Source organism: Ochotona curzoniae, unplaced genomic scaffold, assembly GCF_017591425.1.
Source record: "Ochotona curzoniae isolate NIBS_2020 unplaced genomic scaffold, NIBS_Ocur_1.0 scaffold_4505, whole genome shotgun sequence".
Taxonomy (NCBI): Eukaryota; Metazoa; Chordata; class Mammalia; order Lagomorpha; family Ochotonidae; genus Ochotona; species Ochotona curzoniae.
The window spans coordinates 30,415,770-30,427,989 of NW_024467118.1; the positions used below are offsets into that span (position 1 = coordinate 30,415,770).

Sequence of the window (12,220 nt, forward strand, 5' to 3'; positions counted from 1 at the left end):
AAGCTCCTGGCCCCTGTGTAGCCCAGCTCTGAGGAGTGACAAGCAAATGGAAGATCTTTTCTTGTGCCACTCTGCCTTTCAAAAGGAGACAAGTCTTGGCTTCCCCCTCCTCCCTGGAGGGGAAAGCCACATCTGAGCCCAAGGCTTGTGTCCTTGCCAGGCAGGTGCTGCTGTGTGGGCATGGTGGGTCAGCTGGTGAGTCACCAGCCACAGCATGATGTGCATCCTGCTCTGGGAAGGCAGGGTGAGGTGATGAGGCAAGGTGCACCTGAGGAGCAGGGGTGGGAGGGGGCAATGCCTCTCCATGGTGCACCTGGGTCAGCAAGGGGCTTCACCCTCTGCCTGGCAGTTTCCAGGACCCTCAGGCTGCAACTGCTGGGAGTCAGATGCCCTGGGCTTGCTCTGCCAGTTGTTTGTTGGGAGAACTCGGTGAGTCTCGGAGACTTGTGTTTTAAGATGGGCATCAGCACCAGGGACTCTGAACCAGGGTGATATGTTAGAAGTGCAGTTGCTTTCTAAAGGGTAGAATGCTGCCTGGTGTATGGGTCTGCCAGGATGCAATTCCCTCACATCCAGGCCTTGTCCAGCCACTTTCAGCCTCAGGGCTGGGAAGGGATTAGAACTAGCCTGGTCCCTGCAGGGCCTTACACCTGCCCTTTCCCCACAGGAGAGAGCCCAGCTGCTTCCCCACCCATCTCGGAGCACCTCCAGGACAGACGGATCTCAGGAAAGCCTGCCTCCGAAGCTTCCTGCTCTCGCGTGTCTGCCTACTGGGAGCCGTGACGCCCACGGTGGGGTTACAGGACAAGTCACAGGCTCCCGGTGCTGCCTCACCTCCAAGACCTACTCTCATCCTGAAGACGTCCTTGGACGCTGCCTGGGCCCCAGCTGAATGAGGCCCCTGGAGAGCAGGACTCACCCGTGCCCCCCAGCAAGCCCCCGGCCACTCCCCAGGGCTGGCTGCCCAGGCAGGTGGTAGGATGTCTGTGCCCCAAATCCAAGTGGAAGAAGTGGGTGGCAAGGAGGGGCCAACAGGACCAGCTGCACCCCCTGACGACCACCTCCGGAGCCTGAAGGCCCTCACAGAGAAGCTGAAGCTGGAGACGCGCAGGCCGTCCTACCAGGAGTGGCAGGCCAAGCTGGAGGAACACGCGTGGCCTTTCCCCAGACCGTCTGCGGAGCAGGAGACCAGCTTGGAGCAGGGGGAGCTGGCCCGGGACGAGCGCCTGTCCCCACAGGCGGAGTCCAGGCAGCAGCCCACCTCCTCTGAGGGTGCGGGACAGGCTGGAGATGCGCCCCTGGCCACTAGCAAGCTGGAAGGTTTTCAAAGTATTGATGAAGCCTTAGCCTGGCTCAGGAAGGAGCTGGTGAGTGGCTGCCCCCAATCCCCACCCCCAAGAGAAAAGACCACGCTCCTCTCTGTTGCCTCCCTACCCTACTTTTGCCTACATCCCCAACTGCAGACCTGTGATCTGTTAGTCAAAGATCAGTCTTTGCCATGTGGGTCCAGGGGACCCAGGTAAGAGGCAGCCCCTGATGGCAGGCACGGATGGAGGAGGCAGGTGTTGCCTTGAGAACTTGAGAAGCTGCTCAGGTGTGTCCCCTGTCCCAACCTCCTGATACCTCTCCTGGCCTCAGACTCTTATACTCTCACCCGGAGCTTCTGGGATCTTCTGTGGCTCAGCTGTTGTCCCCTTACCCCTTTTCAGCCGAAGCCCCTGCCTGTGGCTCCTTGGTCCCCGACTGGGGCTCCCTTGGGTGACATTGGGACAGGAATGGTGCTCGTTCTGGAGTGAAGTGGCTCAGGGCTGGTCATGCATGCTGAGGCTCTCTAAGTGAAGAGCGGTGGCAGAGCTGGGGTGTGGAGGCCTGCAGGAGTGCAGGACGAGGCCCAGAAATTGTGCCTGGAGCCGGGCTTTGCAGATGAGATGGGTGTGACTAGGGGTAGGTTGTGTCTGGGCTGGGAGAAGCAGCAGCTTCCATCCTTTCTCTTAGCCACAGGCAACGCAGATTTCCTTCAGAACAGTTCCCCACTCACAGTGAGTCCCTGCTGGAGCGTGGTGGTGGGGCTGGGAGATGCGTGGTCTGTCCCTCCCTGTGGGGCATTGCGGGTGGCAGCGAAGGCAGGAGGGAGGAACCGCTGGTCCCTGGTGTGATGGCTGGCAGCTTCTTGGCACAGCCAGATTTGAAGCTCACCCTCTCCCATGCTCATACCCCCATACCCTGGCCCAGGTAACACATGCCAGGTCAGGCCCTTTGGCAGCTCACTGCCTTCCCAAGCCAGCCTTAACTCGATGGTTTTCAGAATCCTCAAAACCCAGTTCTGCTGGGGGCCTGGAATTCCACATGAGCTGTAACAGTGGAACGAACTCAGGGCATGCGGCAGATCAGGGCCTCTGGTGTCTCTGATGAATTGGAAGCCTCAGTTGGTTTTCATTTCTGAGTCTGGAAATGCATCTCTGATCTGCCATCCAGCTGTGTCCGTCTTTACAACCAGTGTGTGTGTGCTGCTGCTGGTCTTTGTACAGACAGTGCTATGGGTTCTAGCACTAATGCTGGGTGCTCATCAGGGAGATAGACATGCTGCATCCTAAGGTGGACCCTGGAAGCTGGTCCTTGGATCCCTGAGGCTACACGGCTTTGATTTGTTTTTATAAAGAGGAACAAAAGAAAGATTCCCATTCATTAAGGAGACTGGGTGTTGATTTGGAGTTCATTAGGGATTTTACTGCTTCTGGAAGCGGAGGCAGTTTGCTTTCTAAATAAGTTAGTGCTCTTTGTGGGCATCCCTCTGGGGCAGTGACTAGAGGATGCAGGTGGGACTTGCCAAAGCTTCTCCCAGTCATCCTACAGGTAGAAGCTGCTCGAGACCCACCTGAGAAGGGTGTCTCCAGGCCACGTTCAAGATCAAATGACTGTGAGTGTGTGTATTGAGGGGTGAATCCCAGGCACCTGTGGTTTTGAAAGCTCCCACGAGCTTGTGATGTATGGGTGAGGCTGAGATCCAGGGAGGTGGTCCATGCAGGCAAGCAAGACAATAATTGTGGATACTAATTCAGTTGCCAAAGACTTCTTCCTGGTCTCCCATGTAGGCGCAGGGGCTCAAGGTTTTGAGCCACCCTCCACTGCTTGCTCAGGTTGTAAGCAGGGAGCTGCTGATTTGTCAAGTTCATGTGCTTTGGCTCTGTCCTTAGGTGGCCCAGGAAAAAAGACCCAGAGTCTGCGATTCAGTGTGTCCTGCAGGTGTTTCCCCTGCATGGGGCCAAACACCCAGCTTGGTGGAAATTTTGAAGTCAGTTATGGTTTCCAACGCAGCAGGCCAACTAGTGGGTCTCTCGGGACCCATTTGTGCAGCAAGGGGGGTCATTCTCAATGTAGCTGAATGTGTACGTGGGTGGTGATTGTGTCTGTCCATGTCTCCTACAAGGCAAGCTAAGAGGAACAGCCTGAACTTGTCTTCTTTCCAAGCTCCTGAAGCTCCCTCAGACTTTCCCTTTCGGTTTGTGCTGTGAAGAAATCAATGGTAGCTGCTGATGCCCCCAGGGACCTGTGAGTGGATGAAGTTTTACTTTAACCTAAAGCACTGGCCACTCAGGAGAAGGGGAGACACCTTCCCCAAAGCCTGGCAGTATGTCTCCTCTAGCTAGAATCTGCCCACGTGCTTCCAAGATGTTGCCACCTGGCTGTGGCAAACAGGACTCTGCCCATGCACTGGGTGGCTTTGAACCACCTGACTTTCCTAGAGTTGTTGTCCCTGGGACATGGAGTCAGGGTCCAGTGAGCCCTGCTGATTCCAACATGCTCTTGAGTCACAGCCACCAGCTATCCCACCTCTTTTCCGGGCCTCCCTAGGTTGGTAGCCAAGTGACCAGGGTGCAGGCAATGCCTTGGGGAAGGATGAGCTGAGAAGGACAAGACCCCCATGCTGCAGGCTTCTGTCCCTAGAACATTGTGCCAATGAATGCCTCTGGCTGGGCTTTGGTCCTGGAGCCAGCCTCATGCCTTGGGCCTTGAGCATCCGGCACTGGAAGAAAGGGCTGCTCTGTCTGACCTCCCTCTGCAGCAGAGTGGAGAAGTCCCCTTGTCACCCTGATGGATGAAGAATAGGGATGGGAAAGTCTTCCACTTGGCCGGGTGGTGCCAAAACAATAACAACATTCCAGCTTCTAACGGGTTGTCTGTGAGAAGCCCTGGAGCCCACAGTCAGGTCTTTTCCTGTTTGATCTCCACAGCTAAGCCCAGAAAGCATTGAAGTTGTCAGGAAAAGGGAAAAGAAAACCGACAAGTTTTCATCTTGGAGTGTCTGCCTGACAGGAGGCCTGCAGACCTGGCTGCACCTGCCAGTTAACCATCTCGGGCATGTGCAGGCACAGCCCTCAGCTGATCTTGCCTCTGTCTGCAGACTGGCCTGACCTGGGACAAGACACACTCACTTGGCATCTCCAGATGGAGATGGAAGTGCCTTCCTGGCATTGCTCCTTGTGTTCCTGCAGTCGGGTGTTAATATGGCCCCCTTTGTGCAAATTCTTGAAGTCTTTGATCTGTTTTAGGCTTGTAGACAACAGGTCCTTGGTCCCTAGAAAGTCTGGCTGTCACCTGCCAGTGAAGGCATTTGCTGCCCTTGAATGTGAAATCATTCAGAGTCTTCTACCAAAAAGTAAATGCCTTGCAAGCAGGCAGGGCACCCTGGGGAGGGACACACAATCTCCAGACGCCTCAGGAGCCTTTGGCAAAGAGAAAATCAGAATCTGGCCTCTGTGGCCACCTTCTCCAACCCACGTTACAGAGCCCCCCAGCATGCTATCACAGAGAATCCCGCAAGTGCCCACTGTCACTCTAATTAGCACAGGCACCACAGAGAGGCCTTCTGCGGTCCCCACCAGGGCCCTCAGTCACCAGTACCTGCACCCATGCTGTGACCGACAGGATGGCCAATCCTTCCCTGTTTGGGATTCAGGAGGTTTCCACTGTGTGGGGTTCTTGATGCCAAAACCAGTTCTTAGCCAAGCAGGCTGAGCTAGTCATCCAGTATCTGTGGGCTTGTTGTAATGGGAACACATACATCATAGACCAGGTGCTATTTTTGTGTGCATCAAGTGCATTCACCTCGTTGCACAACTGTTGCCAGCACCCACTCCTGAACCAGCTCCTCTTCCCCAGCTGGAATGCTGCCTGGCAAACACTAGCCCTCACTCTCCCTCTCCCAGTCCCTTGCCATCCCCATGCTACTTTCCGTCCCTGAGAGCCTGGCGACTCTAGTACTGTGTAGAACTAGAATCACACATCGTTTGCCCTTTGTGACTGGCTACATTACATCATCAAGGTGCCAGGATTTCCATGGGCCAGGATCTCCTCCCTTCAAAGTTGAGTGCTTTTCATCCATCTGGATGGTCCATGCCATGCACACTCATTCACCTGCTGATGGACTCTGGATTGCTGCCATCATTTGGCTGCCATCATTTAGCTTCTGTGAACGTGAGTGTGCAGATATCAATCCTGGCCTTCTGTTGCAGGCCAGCAAGTAGAATGGCTGGGTGAGATGACAGTGCAGGGTCAATTTTTGAGAACCCACTGTTTTTTTGTAGCCAACTCCATGGCTTGTCAGCGCCTCTTCCAACTCCTGTATAGCACCAGATGGGAAAGACCTCTGAGCAAGCCACAGACACACTCTTCTGAGGTCTTTCTGCTCCTTGGTTGTCCTTCCTGGGCTTTCCTTTCCTTCCCTTTATTTAAATACTCTATTTATTCAAGAGGGATACTCACTCATACACACACAGGGAAGGACAGGTGGGGGAATCTCCCATCCATTGGTTCATTCCCCAGACAGCTGCAGTGGCTGGAACTGGGCTAGATGGAAGCCAGGAATCAGAAATTCCATCTGGGTCTCCCACATGGGTGGCTTGAGCCCATGTGCTTGGGCCATCTGCTGCTGCCTTCCCGGGTGCATTGGCAGGGAGCTTGGAGCAGAGATGATGCTTGAACCTGCACCCTTTATGGGATGCTGGCATCTCAGATGGCAACAGCACCCTTTTCCCCTTCCCCATGTGCCCAGGCTTTCCTCTCTGGTCCCTTCCCCCAGAGCTCCTTGCCTTCTCTCGTGCAGCCCCTTGCTACACTTCACCTAGCAAAGCCCTGGAAAGCTCTTTCCTCCTCTTGTGGAGCCTTTTAATTACCATCTTCAGTACCTTAATCCTGCCCTTTGGGCTTTGTCTTCTACAGAGAAACAGTGGCTCCAGGAAGAGGCCTTCCTGTCTGCCCCAAAGAGCCTAACCTCAGTTTGCCCCAGCAGATGGTGCCCACAAGCATGGCTGTTCCCTCCCTTTCCCTCCCTTTCTCTGGGCACATTCCCCCTAACATTGGCCCTGGCACTGCAATGTGCCCACACTCCCCTGAGCTCTATGCCCTAATTAAGGAATTTGCTGGAATAACAGGCTGCAACTCTGAGCACCAGCAAATACCTCTGTCAATGTAGAGGAGCCTCAGGCCATCCAGGAAGGGGGCGACAGGAAATTGGCATTGCTTACAGTTGAGTCTTTGCCAGGGTCAGTTTAAAACCCAGCCCGGGATTTGAGGATGCAGGGCTGGCCCTCAGAGCAGCCTCTTGGGCTTCCAGCTATTAGCTACAAGCTGGGAGGTCCCTTATTGCATGCAGCTTGCAAGGTGCTCTCTGTGCCCCACCAGCATGCTCCTCTTCATAGCGTGCTGTTTGCTGTTTGACATCCTTGGAAGGGGTGTCTGTAGGGGAGTAGGAAAAAATTTCAAGGAGCATTACCTAGTCCAAAGCCACCTAGCCGGTGAGGAGAGAGGCTTCACTTGAACCTATAGTCTAACTTTTATTGCTGTGAGCTTCCTGTCTCTGCTACCCCTGAGGCTCAGCTCTTCTCTGGGTGGACGAGAGCTAGACAGACCACCCTGTACTGGGCTCTGACCAGCCTTGTGCCACAGGTGCTACTAAGCAGGACAAGCTGATCACAGCAAGATGATACTGTAAGATTGCACACATTGTGGGGTTGCTGATGCAGTTGGCTTCACAGAAAGTCAGATGGTGTGTGCTTGGGGCAGGGAAATCCAGAGCCAGTGTCTCTTGGGTGTCAGTCTGGAGAGAGGACAAGTTCTGGAGACAGATGCCAGCAGAATGTGCAGTCAAGGCTGTGGAATATGCACTTGAAAAATGACAGAGACAGCAACCTTGATGCAGTGTGTCTCCTACCAGTTTCCATTTTTAATTCTGGAGAATGAAGCCTCTTAGCCCTGTATGTTTTACTTGGGTTTCCCTGCATGGGTTTGGCTGGCTTGACAGCAGTTAACCCAGGGCTAAAGTCATGTTTAAGGCAGGAAGTCACTTGGTAAGTCATTGTGAAGCCTCTGAGTGGGTGAGAGTGGTCCCTCATAGCCTGGGAGCAACTCTGACGTAAGTGGGAGGTGGAGGCAGGTGCTGGTTCACATTCAGGGGTCATCACACAATGCAGTACTTACTACCTCTCAAATTCCGAAGAGCAGGGCCTGTGGGTGTTCTGGGGATACCCTTGGCCTCTCAGCACCTGCTGGGGAATCAACCTAGTTCAGCCCCCTCCACTTGGTCCCTTCCAGGTGGGACAGATTGGCCGGAGCTCCCGGTCCTATGGAAACTAGGGTCTTATCGTTCTTCTTTCCTTCCTGCACAGCTGAATGCATTGAAGCTGTTGGATGTGCAGTGATGACACACAGGAGCAGAGGTGCCAGGTCAAAGGCAGATACACTCATGCTCTCCAACCATCCCTCCTCCTAGTTGACTCCAATAAGATAAACAAAACTTTGAGAAGTTTTGTTAGTTTTGTTTATTGTTAGTGAGGTGGAGGAGGGGGCAGGACACTCTCCTATCTGCTGGTCACTCCCCACATGCCCATGAAAGCTGGAACTGGACCAGAGCAAAGTCAGAAACCAGGAGCTCAATCTGGATCTTGCATATGGATGGCAGGAACCCAATTGCTTGAGCCATTTGCCGCTGTTTCCCAGGGTCTGTCTCAGCAGGAAGCTGGAGTTGAGTACCAAACTCAGGCACCCCAACATTGGCATGGAAACCAGCATCTCAGCTGCTGGGCCATGCAGCTTTTCTTAAAGAAATTTAATGTCTGGATTTTCTGACCTTTGGAAGGATCAATCCCCATAGAAAAGTCTCCCCTTTCTCATGAGCCCACCACAAGCTGTACCTCTCAGATACCTGGTCAGACCTGACATTTTTCAACTCTTGAGCATCTTTTTTTAAGCAAGAGTTGACCTCCGATTTCTGAGGGCCAAGTTCAAATCTAAACCATTGGGTTTCTAGCTTTTCCAAGTTACACAGTCCTGCAAAGAGTGGTGATTGGGCTGAGCTCCTGAGGACTAGATCAAGCAGGGTCATGTGTTGGATTCAGCCCCATCTTTCAGACAGGTTTGGCTTCATCTACTTCAGAAGAAAGACTCTGGGCAGCATTTGGCTCCGTTATGGACACAGTTAGGGGCTCTATAACAAATGGGTGAATGACCATCCCCTATGTCAGACTGCCATCAATAGTCTGGTGATTCGCTGGATCAATAGAACTGATTGGCCAGTACTTTGAGTTCCAGTGGCCAAGGAATGAAATGTAAACTAGTGGATCAGGACTATGAGTATAGATCTTAATTTTATTGTCAAATATCTGCCTGTTCTCCAAGCAATACTTACTATTTTTCTCACCTGTGAAGTAAAAGAGAGCCATGGGAGAGTTTAATGAAACAGAAGGGAAAGAAAAACCCACATGGAAGTGCTCACTGGGGAAGTCCCTGAGTTTCCCTCTTTGCAACGCACTTGAATGGAGAAAGGGAGAGCATCATCAGTGTGTGCAGTCACAGGGAGGGGTCCTCTGGACTGTCGTGGCCCTGTTTTTCTAAATCAGCTTTGCTCCATGCTCCAGGTAAATGGCACAGTTGAGTATGAGAACACATAAATATGAAAATGGCACCATTTGCAAGTGAAGGTAGAGTGGCCAGTGAGAAGGACCTGGAGCAGTAGCTGGGGACTTCAGTGGCACAATGTTTTTGAGGGAAAGGCTCCTTGCTGACGCCACCCCCTCCCTGCCATGTCACCTCCTGACCTGTACTACCCTGCTGGTGCTCCCAGCAAGGGTAAGTATGTACCTGACCTTTACAAACTGCCAAACATGAGACCTGGCAAGTTGTTAACATTCCTCCTTGATCAGGAACCAGGTGCTAAGAACATTAGGAACCTTGTAGAAAGTTACTGAACATGCAGCTGGCTCCATACCCCGTGTTCCAGCCCTGTCTTAATGTACAGAAAAACCTAAGTTGTCTGTGACGTGGGTTCTAGAGTCTGATTTTTTGGGTTCCTCACCCTAGCTCCTCCACTGATGAACGCCATGAGCTGACAGAGGTAGTGTGAGTTTGCTGTGCCCTGAGTCCTCATCTGTAGATGTGGATGGTGGTGCATAATGGTGGCTCCTTCATGTTACAAGTTGTACTGAGGATGAACTGTCTCACATTCATATACCATGGAGCTGAAAACCGTATCTGGCTCCTAGTCAAACTTAGTAAGTAGTCTATCTTTATGCTTGGATCCTTGAAAAAATATATTAGGACAACGTCCAGGTGTTCAAAAATGTTTAGATATATGACAGCATACCCCCAGCATCCAGTATAGATATTGCCATCTGAGTCATACTCCCTCCACTCCACCCAGAGGGCATCACAGTGTTGAACTTGGCGTTAGACGTTCCATGCATTGCTTCATACCCTTGCTCCTTCTGAACAAGGAGAATGATCTTTTCAAGGATTTGGTTGTTTGAAACGGAAAGTTAAAGGTAAGAGTTAGAGTTAGAGAGAGAGAGAGAGAAAGAAAGAATATCTTCCATTCACTGGTTTGCTTCCCAAATGGCTGCACCAACTTGAAGCCAGGACCCAGGAACTCTGTCCAGGGCCTCCCATGAGAGTGGCAGATTAGTAAGCAGCTGGATTGGAAGTGAGACAGCTGGGAGTTGACCTGGTACCCATAGGGGATGCTGGTATGACCTGTTATGCCACAATGCAGGGTTCAGAACTGGAAATATCTTAAGTACAGCAGAGACATGCACCCCTTTCAGGAGGATTTGTGTCCATGGCTAACCCAGATCACTTTCATCTGTCACCCCCACTATTCTATTTTCATCTCCCAGAACTGGGAAAGTGCTCGGGTTTCCAGGTGGGCCAACTGATGGCCAGGACATTAATTAGGACTCCTCTGAGTGGGTCTGCACTTGTTGGGGTCTGTACAGTTTTCCCTGCTTCCCCCAACCCCTGTCTTCACATCTGGTTCCTTCCCCCACCACCTCTGTCCTTTCCTCTCTTCCAGACAGAGATGCGCCTGCAGGACCAGCAGCTGGCCAGGCAGCTCATGCGCCTACGCGGGGACATCAACAAGCTGAAGATTGAGCAGACCTGCCGTCTCCACCGCAGGATGCTTAACGACGCCACTTACGAGCTGGAGGAGCGGGATGAGCTGGCCGACCTCTTCTGCGACTCACCCCTGGCCTCCTCCTTCAGTCTCTCCACCCCGCTCAAGCTCATCGGGGTCACCAAGATGAACATCAACTCCCGGAGGTTCTCCCTATGTTGAGAGGCCCCGGAAGGCACTGGAGGAGCCAGGACATAGCGCTTGGGAGGGCGCTGATGCTGAGGCACCCAGAGGGTCTCCCCAGAGGCCCCTTAGGCCTGCAAGAAGGTGCTTCTCCCCACTCCTCCAGGGAGCCATAACTGGCTTTTGTTTCTGCTCTGAAGGAGGGCCTTCCCAAGCCACTGTTCGCTAACAGATGGCGTCCCAGGGTAATCCAACTCAGTCCCTCTCCATGTGGCCCACATTCCGGTCCCCTGCAATCACTGGTGCTTTAAATTGGGGTTCCCAAAGTGTGGGTCTGGGGGGATCACCCACTGGGAAAATCAGCTGTATTAGGAGGGCCCATCCCATGTGCCATGACCGTCCTCTGAGTACCAGCCTGTAGTCATGCTCATGGTGTGATTTGGCATCCTGTTGAGCCTGCCAGAAAAGAAGACCCTAAAGGAATGACAGGAGAATGGAAGCTCAAAAGTGTGATGCCCTCTGGGCAGGACAGAGGGAATGTGACTCAGATGGTAAGGCAGCTCCCAGGACACTGAGGAGCACATGGCCAGGGCTGTGGTGGCTGCAGCTTCGGCACGCCATGCAGGTGTAGAGGCTTGCTGATGTGGCATGGGTAGGGCAAGCACAGGCAGCCTTCTTTTGCCTGCCATGGCCACTAGTTAAAAAAGTCCACAGAGCCCCCTTGCCACCACCCCACAATCCTTATAGGAGCACCCAAGAAGACCCCAGGAAGCACACCAGGCAGGCAGTGGAGTTCTATAACTTAGTTTTCTCCAAGAGAACACAGCAGAGGCCTCCCAGTGGACTCTGAAGGGGTCGCCTGCATCACTTGATTCCTGCCCCTCAAAATGCCCAGAAATTGGGCCTGAGCTTTCCTCAAGATCTCCCATGCCTGACCTAAGCAACTCCTTTTCATTGAATATGACTGTTACGTGTAGCTAACTTGCTATTAGCCGTTGGGTGTTTGTGCAAATGGGGAAGCAGTTTGATCAGGTCAAGTACCGAGCTTAGGGTCTGATTTTAAACATTGTTCTCCAAGATCAGCAAGTGAAGAGCTGGTGCAGTGGCTCGGAGGGCAGAGAGCTCTGTGTGTTGCTGTTTTTTGGCTAAGCCCTCTCCTTAACAAAGGAGCAGAGTAAAATGCCAGAGAAGGGACCACGTCTTTTCTACATGGCTGTTTAGTGGGTGTAGAGTATTTTGATGTGTGGAATTTCTAACAATGCCCAGTCGGGTCAGAGGCCAATCTACTTGAACTCAGATTGCCAGTGCCTCTCTGCATCTCACTTTGTTCCCACCTGCACCTGCTGGAGTGGGAGGATTATGGTGCCGTGGCATTGGTCCCATGGGGTGTGTATCCCTAATCACATGCCCTGGTCCACATGTGCTATGGCTGTAATGGAGCCTGTTTCTCCTCCCTGTGTAATGGCTGCAGGGTCCAGTCCAAGACCCACCTAAGGGAAGGGCCACTCTCCCTGTGTGGGCAGCATGGGAGGCAAAAATGAATGGCCAGTGGTAGACAAAGGAACTTGGTCTCCTCCTGGGGGTCTCCAAGAGCCGGAGAGCTGAGGCTGCCTTCCAAGATGGTAGAGCAGCATGGCTGGGACACAGCATGGC

The 12,220-nt window shown here is 52.9% G+C and overlaps 1 protein-coding gene across 1 annotated transcript; it reads left to right on the plus strand.

The window, feature by feature from the left end:
* Window positions 1-980: 980 nt before the first annotated feature.
* FAM167A (family with sequence similarity 167 member A) lies at window positions 981-10,666 on the plus strand. Its single transcript, XM_040965735.1, has 2 exons — window positions 981-1,367; window positions 10,343-10,666. Exons 1-2 carry the CDS (start codon window positions 981-983, stop codon window positions 10,604-10,606), a joined length of 651 nt encoding a protein of 216 aa, XP_040821669.1. The 3' UTR covers window positions 10,607-10,666.
* Window positions 10,667-12,220: the final 1,554 nt, after the last annotated feature.

Coding starts and splice junctions, on each gene's coding strand:
- FAM167A (XM_040965735.1), top strand. CDS start 981: ATGTCTGTGCCCCAAATCCAAGTGGAAGAAGTGGGTGGCAAGGAGGGG. Junction 1,368..10,342: donor CCTGGCTCAGGAAGGAGCTG/GTGAGTGGCTGC, acceptor CCTCTCTTCCAG/ACAGAGATGCGCCTGCAGGA.